General features: G+C 45.4%; 1 protein-coding gene across 1 annotated transcript; it reads left to right on the top strand.

The window, feature by feature from the left end:
• Positions 1–2,441: 2,441 nt before the first annotated feature.
• Positions 2,442–6,052, top strand: LOC103755223 (C-type lectin domain family 4 member E-like). Its single transcript, XM_008921141.3, has 6 exons — positions 2,442–2,486; positions 3,410–3,505; positions 3,957–4,049; positions 5,084–5,235; positions 5,487–5,617; positions 5,893–6,052. Exons 1-6 carry the CDS (start codon positions 2,450–2,452, stop codon positions 6,050–6,052), a joined length of 669 nt encoding a protein of 222 aa, XP_008919389.2. The 5' UTR covers positions 2,442–2,449.
• The last annotated feature ends 2,573 nt before the right edge of the window (positions 6,053–8,625 follow it).

Here is an 8,625-nt window from a genome sequence, read left to right as displayed (position 1 = left end):
TCCAAGACCTCTTTTAGGAGGGCATTCCTTATGATCAAATAGCACTGCCTTCAGTGCTTCAGGCTCACGGCTTCCTGGCAATTCAGTCCTGCCAGGTGCCACCCTGTTGTTCCAGCACACTGATCTGACATATAGACTTGTGAAGTGAAAATATCAAGGGTCACTCATGAAGTTCTTCCTGACCAGAACAGATAGAAAACCACAGAGAATCTTTCCTTAGACAACTGAGGAAAGATGTACAGGAAGATTGAGGTCACTGGTCCATGTTCTCCCCAAGCATGCTGCCCGTGTTTATGGAACAGGAAAGAGAAATAAATTGCTGGCAGTTTGGAAATGTTGCACTGGTTCCAGAGCCTTCCACTGAGGAGGTAATCTCTCCCATCCCTGGTCCCAGCTACCTGGCACCAGGACTACTGAGGAATTTCTTTGCAGGCCAGTGCACAGTTTGGTTACTATCACCATTCTGAGAGTCTTCATTTCCAAGTTAGTCACCTGAATGCTCTGAGAACAGCTGTTTGATTTAAGAGTAGTTTGGTTCGTGATGCTGAAAAAAAGTCCTTTGCTGTCCCTCTGCTTTGAAGCTTTTGCACACACCCAAGTGAATTCTCGTGAGGGTGTTTGAACAGACCTTCATGTTGGTCAAATGGCCTGCATAGCAGCAGGTGATAAAACAGGAATGTAAGTGCAAACAGCTGTGTGAATTGAATACTTGAAACTAATTGAAGGGGCACTTGCCCCAAAACCACCGTGATTAAAGTAGAACAGGACCTCCAGGTTAACAGTAATTGGGGAATTAGCAAAAGGCTGCTGAGAAAGAGAAAAATCAGTCTGAAAACAAAGTTTAGAAGAAACAAAAACATTTTTAACACAGAGGACACAGAGAAATGGGAAGGAAGTGGCAGTTGACACCGGGCTGTTCTATAACTTTGCAGTATCTGTCTGTAACAGAGCACCCTCACCGTGGATGCCGTGGCCATCCTGCACTCGTGGCAGTCAGGGCTGCAGCAGGTAGAGACTCACAACTGCAGTGTGTGTACGTGACCCTGTGCTGTCCCACCGGCCTGTGGGTCAATGGGCTGTAGGAAGTGGTGTGCATACACACAAACCCTGCATCTCCAGCAGGAAGTGTGTGAGACTAGGGGAACCCTGCTTCCAGAAAAGGGGATGTGCAGCTGTGCTTCCTGTGGTGGTGGTGGGAGACTGGAGGTTGCAAAAATAGTTGTGCAGATGTGTTTTTCTAGAGGGGTTAGAGCTTTTGGACATTGGTTACGTAAAGGTGTTTAGAAATATAGGGTCCGCCCCTGCCTGAAGCCTGGTGTGCACAAAAAGCATGTTCAGAGGATATCTTCTACATGCAGTTTAGGGTTGTCCTCACTTGTAACCCATTCTGTGCCCTAATCTTTTGATGCTTCAGCTGATATCCCTCTGTTATTGCTATTACCTACCCCATTCCTTCCTCACTGCACCCATGCATGCCCCTTCACAGGGAGAAAACAGCTGACGGAACAAGGAAGAGCAAAGGCTGGGTACCCATCTCAGTCCATTCAGGGTACAGTGAGACCCAGTAGTGATTCTTTATCCTCCAGGTTATCTTTAGGGACACTGTCATGCAGGATTTTCATTCAAGTCACCTTGAGCAGTGCTAGAACCACCATTTGTAGTCATGACCAAGTCAAACCACCACTTCCTTCCCATTTCTCTGTCTCCTCTGTGTTAAAAATGTTTTTGTTTCTTCTAAACTTTGTTTTCAGACTGATTCTCCTCTTTCTCAGAAGCACGGGGATTCTGGCATTGTCTAGTGATCTTTTCTAACCTCCAGCTCCACAATGACAGGTCATATGCAGCCTCTCATTTCAAAGCTCCATCCTCTTTTCCCGAGCAGTTAGTTAAAAATAATGTTGGCAACTTCTTTGTTGTGCTCTGGGTTACTGGGCTCGGGCTTCGTATGGGCACTGCTGAGGATGAGTCACAGATACGCTTTCTTGCCATTTTTGGACTCCCTTTTGCAGGATGTTGTGAGTGGGTTTAGCCCTTCAGTGGCAAATACCAGCAGAGTTGCCATTTTCACACACATACTCCCTCACCAGGAAAGAGCAAGTACCAAAGAGAGAAGGCCAGTGCTATGTCCTGTGAAACTCCTTGAGTATGTGCAAAAGGAGATTGTTTGAGCTAAAATGATGGTACTCTTCATCTGTTTTCTTCCACCTCTGTGAGTTTCTGTGTTGCAAGGAGCATCTTGTGAAATGTCCTTGCAGGGAAATGATGAAAATTCCCCAATCTCCATGTACAGTGGGGAACACCCAGGATATGGCTTTTTCCTGCACACCAGATTAGAGGCTGTGAAGGCTCCTCACCAGTGTGGGAGCTGCCCTATGTAGTAGGAAGGCTGTGTTTCTGGCCACATTGGTAACGTGGATTCTTGGAGAAGAGTGATACAGTGGTGGAGAGAATGAATTGCCAAGGGAGAGTCAGTCCTGGAACTGCAGGTAACCACGTACCCTTCCTTTCTGTCCTCCTGTAGAAGAAGGAAGAGGTGGGGGAAATATGGGGCTGGGATGGATAATGGGCATGGTATGGTGGCTGTCCTCATACCAGGAGAAGGGGCTTAGGACAAGGGCAGTGCAACAGATTAAGGAACTGGGGAGTGCCTGGATTGGGAGAATGACCTTTTTCCTAGAGCCAGGGGGAATGAAAGCCCAGGTAGACTATGGTCTGCCATTCCTTTCAGTGTTTTTTTGTGTAACTGATGGGACTGAAGAGTGCTATCCTACTATCATTACCCTGGTAAAACAATCTGCATCAAGCTGAGCACGGGTCACTGCTCTCCTCTCTGGTGTCAATACAGAGGACCAAGTAAGGCCGTTCCAAGAGCTTCTAAGTGCCTTTTTTCCCTTTAGAAACAATCATTTCTGTGTGTTTGGCTGTGCAAACACTGATCTGGAGAGTCAGTCCTTTGGGTGAATATATGCTATTGCATAAAGGGGCTTGTGGTATAGAGCCAAAATAAAAGCAGCAGAGGAAAAGAAGGTTGAAAGTGAGATGAAGAGGAGAGAGGTACAGAAAGAACTTTTAGTGAAAGACAGGGGTAATGAGGGTAACAAGGAAGATGTGTTGAGGAGAAAGGATGTCTGACAGCATAAAGAAGGAGTGAAGTTTGGGCAGAATACAGGCAGGTCTTGTGACAACCAGCAAAACAAGAAAGCAGCTTCAGGGCAGCCCCTGTGCTACTCTGCATTGTGGGTCTGACCCACGGCTACTGACAGGCAGCAGGACTTGCTTACAGCACCTGTGAGGCTCCCCACTCCTTGGAACGAGGGTACCAGCAGGGTGCTGGGTTACAGAGCCACCTGGGTTATGCTGCCCCTGACTCTGGGCTGGGAGATTCCCACTCTTGCTTTGTGTTTTTCAGCCCCAGCAGAAGAGAGAAGCTGCTCCTGGCTGAACCCCTGGGTTTTCCTTATTTCTATCCTTGTCATCAAAACTGCCTTTGTGACCGTCTGTCTTGGTGGGTACCAGGGTCTCTTACTTCCCCTGGGATGAAGGGATCATTTAATGGCCTTTGTCAAATGGAAAACAATATCTCAATCTCTCTGCCAACAGACAAGTGCCATTTACCAAAACAGCCCTTTCCACCTTTATTAAGCCTATCCCACAACTTACTTTTCCCTTTCCTGGCCCCATTCTCAAAGAATGTCTAATCTGGTTTTGTCAGTTGTGAAAATGAGTCTCTCAGCCAGCAGAGTGAGACAAGCTCATCTGAGGGAGGGGCTGACTCGTAGTGGGAGAAATGGCCTGCTGTTTCTCACCTCTTTGTTCAATACAGATTTCAGAGCTTGATCATGTAACAGAGTCTCTGTGGGAGCTCTAAGCCAGAAGGTGGAGGATGGGACAGGTTGCCTATGAATGAGGAGGAAAGGATGACAGTAGCACTTTCATTCTTGTTCCTCTCTTCCCAGTTGTATTACTTCATGGAGGCTATGGCCAATACAAGACTCTACTCCAGAACTCTACAGAGTGGCACTGCATTCCCAAGATTTCTGCAGACAAAAGTGAGTGATGTTGAGACCCTCCTAAGAAGCACAAAGTACTTCACCAACATTTACTCTAGTGTAACTCAGCCTTTGAGGTTGGGAATGTCATTGTCAGAACTGGATTGTTTTAAGGAAGGAAGATGTGGATTTGAGGGAAGAAGATGCTGTACTGCACAATTTTACTTAGGATGCCATGAAAACATGTTCTGGGCCAGTGGAAGAGGGTGGGTTGTTCCATACCTTCATTCTGCTCACACAACCCCTCAACTGTTAGTCTGGTTCACTAATCTAGCTGCAAATCCTTCATCCTTTTGTCCAGGTTCGTTCAGCTCCATCCTTTCTGGCTCCTTCCTGTTGACACAGGCATCACAGTCAGTGAGCGGGACAGAGATTTGAGGATGTTGTCAAGTGTTCAGAGTAGCTGGAGAGCTGGGCTGTAATCACACATGAAGTGATGGCAATATCAAGTGCTAGAATGCCTGCAGTGGAAGTTCCGAAACTCAGGTCAGAAATTTAGTCTCATGTAGCCTCATGCTTTGGGAGAATATATCTGTTGCTTTTTAATCCATCACGTGACTTTCTGGCTATAAGCTAGATCTCTAGGATAACCTGACTGTTTAAGGAACTGACTGTGGTGGCAGCAAGGCTGTCAGAGCAGTTTACTGTACATGTCTGCCAATCTGCATAAATTGAGAGCTTGGACAATACTTCTCTGATGGAAGAGTTCCCATAGGAGTGCAAACCAACTACTTCCCATCTTGCTTCCTCAGGAAGGGTAAGGCAGAAGCCACGTCTCTCACCAAACAGAGGTTGCATGGACATGGCAGAACAGCTAGAGAAAGGGAAAGGCTCTTCAGGCAGGGGCTTGTGACAGGAGTCTGTCAGGATGTTGACAGCTTTACTTGTTGGAGTGCTGAAGAGAGCATTTACCTCTGTCCAGACTAAAGGTGTGGTTCAAACCACTCCCCACCAACACTTGGGAACCTACACTGAACTCACAGAGATGAAGGACAGCACACCTTGTCTAAAAGTAGGATTTTTTTTCCCCACAGTGGAAGGCTGGATGTGCTGCCCAAAGGGCTGGAGAAGGTTTCAAAACAGCTGCTATTTTCTGTCCCTTGATACGATGTCCTGGGCTGGGAGTGAGCAGAACTGCACTGGGATGGGCTCCCACCTAGTGGTGATCAACAGCAGGGAAGAGCAGGTACGTGCACAAGGCTGAGAGAGGGGCAGAGCAGCCATAGACACAGTGCTGGGCCCTGGAGGGGACACAGCCCCTCCTTGTCCTGCAGGGGAGGGGGTATTGTTCTGTCTGCACCCTGCAGGGGAGGGGGGATGTCCTGTCTGCACCCCTGCAGCACCGGGTCCCCTCTGTCATGAGCCCCACCCCACAGGGACTCCTGATTACTCCCTCTGCTCAATCCTGTACCTCATGGACAATGTACTTTTTTCCAGGAGTTCCTCTTCAATTTGGCAAAAGAAAAAGTTACTAACGCCTATGAAACAAAATACTACATAGGCTTAACTTCTTACCAAAATGGGCAATGGCAGTGGGTGGATCAGACTCCATATGAGAAGATAGCCACGTGAGTATCCTGGTGAAGTGGGGAAGGTCCTGTGATTCACTTCTCCTCAGTCCAAGTGACCAATACACTGTCTAAGGCAGGTATGTATCAGATGGGGATTTCTGTCTTCAACTGCCCTGTAAGTCAGAAAATTTGACCGGTTTTCTAGTCAAAACTATGGCTCCTGATTCTTATCACAGTAACCTTCCCTTTCTCTTCCACAACTGTTTGAAGTGACTTCACTTCCACTGTCAGGCATACTAGTGTATTTCTAACAGAGGAACTTTTTTTTTCAGGTTCTGGAAACCTGGAGAACCCAATTTACTCTTTGCAGAAAGATGTGCTGCAATTCATGTCAAGGGAAACAGAGACTCCAACACTTACAGTAACTGGAATAACATTCTTTGCTTCACAAGTTGCTATCGTATTTGTGAACTGGCAGTCAAATTTGTCTGAAGAAGGAAGCTCCACTTTGGATGAAGGATCCAAAGGAGTGTCCTTGAGAAAGGCCAGCTCATGAAAGCTGATGAAAACCTGGCCTGAGCTCGTACAAATACTTTATCTTGCAGTGTAGAATGAGCAAGCTTGTCATAAAGTCCTAGATCTGAAGGACCTCAGTTCCCAGTCTGTGTGTCTGCATCTCTTTCCAACCTGGAGATCAATCCTAGATGAAATAGCTCAGGCTGATGTCAAGGACTTACTGTGCCCCTTTTTCACTCTCCTCCTTCACAGATGAGGGTCCTGATTCTTCAGGACTTTCCTTGATTCCTTGTATAGTCAACATATCAATATGGAAAAGGCCATCTCTGTTTCATGAAAGGATACTGGTTCTTCAAATCACTGGAGCAGAATTTGAAAGAGGAGAATTCAGTGGGATGTTCTTGTCCCTCCTCTGAAGGGAAAAATTATTTGTGGCTTATCTTTAATGTTTCCTTCTTCCTTCAATATATTCTGTGTTGATGCATTAGAAAAAACCCCGTATTAATAAATGTTAATTCTGCTCTTTGCATGAGGATGTCATCTGAGTGACATGTCCCAGATTCCCACAACCCAGCCTCCTTGCATGGAGGTTTTAACTTTTTAGCATGTTTGGCACCTGTAGACGAGAATATTGCTGTGAGTGTGCTGGTCATGCCAGGAGCATGACCCAGTGTTCATCTGCAGAGCCTGTGGAGAATCACATGTGAGAGCAACAGAGCAGGCTGGGTCATTTTCAGTGCCAGCCATTGTTTGCCTAGGATGCAACAGAAAGGAGATGGATTTTGGAGATTCTGCTGAGATGTGTGGCAGGATGAGGCATGGCAATGAAGGGGAGAGAAAGAAATTAAATATAACAAGAAGTATAAAAGACAGAGTCCCCCAAGGAAGGATTTCTAATGCGAAAAAGGGTAGAAGACCTCTATCAGAGGCATCGCTGCAAATCAGACACAGAGAAGTCTTGAGCAAGTGCTCTGCTTCCCTCAAATTTTCCAAATCTCTGTCAGTATGTTCCTCCCTTTTTGTCAATGATATCCATGCTCTTTGAAGGGCTGGTAGTTTCCACCTTGGGACTAAAAATGCATCCTGAAAAATCAAGTTGGGGTGATTTTTTTCCCCCATCAAACATCTGAGTACAAATTTGTGTAATTTCTACCTGAAGTAGTGTATTTGTCAGGTTTCTGGTTTAGCCATTGGACCAAAAGCTAGGCTATTGCAAGATCTTGGCCTCCTACTTTCTAAAGATCCTGTGATACTTTCACAATGAAGAAAACTTTTTTGTCTTGTCCAACATCACAGCAAACAAAAACATTGCAATGAACTTGTGTTTTGTGTGACTTCTCTTTTTTATTTCCCCAAATCAGTTCTGGAAATCACAACAGCACAGTTTCAAGAAAGAAAAAGGGGCAGATAAGACACACAGAGTGACCAATGTTTTGCAAGAGCTTTTAGGGACAGCTGCAGTTCTGGCTCTTGGAAGGTGGTATGGAACAGAGCAAAACCTACACAAGGAGATTGGTTTGCAAGAAAATGTTACTTGCTAGACACAGTCTCCACGCCCAAATTTGGAACACTAAATTTTTCTTGACATGTCATGACAAAAGAGGGATTTTGGGAGATGCCTGCAGAATCGCTGAAGGGAGGTTCCTGAACCCCTCTTTGATACAGATTTGTCTGAAAGAGGTACCTTTCTTCAACATATGAGAATCAGTCTTTACCTCTCAAGTCTGTCTTAATTCAGGAGGTAGCAGATGTCATAGCAGGAGGCAGAGGTGAAGATATACTGTCAGGTACAGCACTTTCAAAAAGCTTCAGAAGGACAATCCTGCATACTGAACCAGTATGTGGTTAAAATGACTCCTGTTGGGAGAGGAAGCAGTGGGACCCCAACACAAACAGGCAGACTTGGGAGGGAGCTAAGAACAAACTTGTATCATATCTTCAACGCACGGCCGCTTCTCAGATTAATTATGATACCATACTATTCAGACACCATTTAAAAGTATTGCAGGGCACTGGCTTTATGATAGACAATCACATTTTCATGAGCCAAAGCCTGCTTAGGAGATATATTGCTTCATTGGATCATCTGACCAGCTGGGAAACGAAACAACAAGATGCTGGGAAGGGTTCTGCTTGACTGGATATCCTCAGGCCTTAGAGAAAGGAGTCAAATTCCTCCTCACCAGAGAAGAAAACGTTTCTGCCTGCAGATTCATTTTTGAGCCATCGTCACCTGGGAGCTCAGCATATTTTGGTATTCAGAAAATATGTCAATGAAGCTTCCCCATCCAAAGGCCTCTTGGAGCTATGAATCATAAGAATAGAGACAGTGCCAAATACATGTATGGGAGTTTAGAATTACTCTGCCTGAATTCTTAACAAAATCTTTTACTGAATTCAGTTGCTGATCTTTTTGTGGGGTATTTTTCTTTATTTTTTAAATAAGTGTAGCTACTCCACAAATTCTAAATGTCTACTGAAGAACCAGAGTAGCCCTTTAACACCATCAGACTATTTAACAAGCCCATCTTTTTAGTATTCACACAAAA

The sequence above is a fragment of the Manacus vitellinus genome, unplaced genomic scaffold (assembly GCF_001715985.3).
Source record: "Manacus vitellinus isolate BGI_N305 unplaced genomic scaffold, ASM171598v3 scaffold_83_pilon, whole genome shotgun sequence".
NCBI classification, from domain to species: domain Eukaryota; kingdom Metazoa; phylum Chordata; class Aves; order Passeriformes; family Pipridae; genus Manacus; species Manacus vitellinus.
The sequence above is the reverse complement of the archived record's forward strand: the minus strand, read 5'-3'. Positions and strand labels throughout refer to the sequence as shown.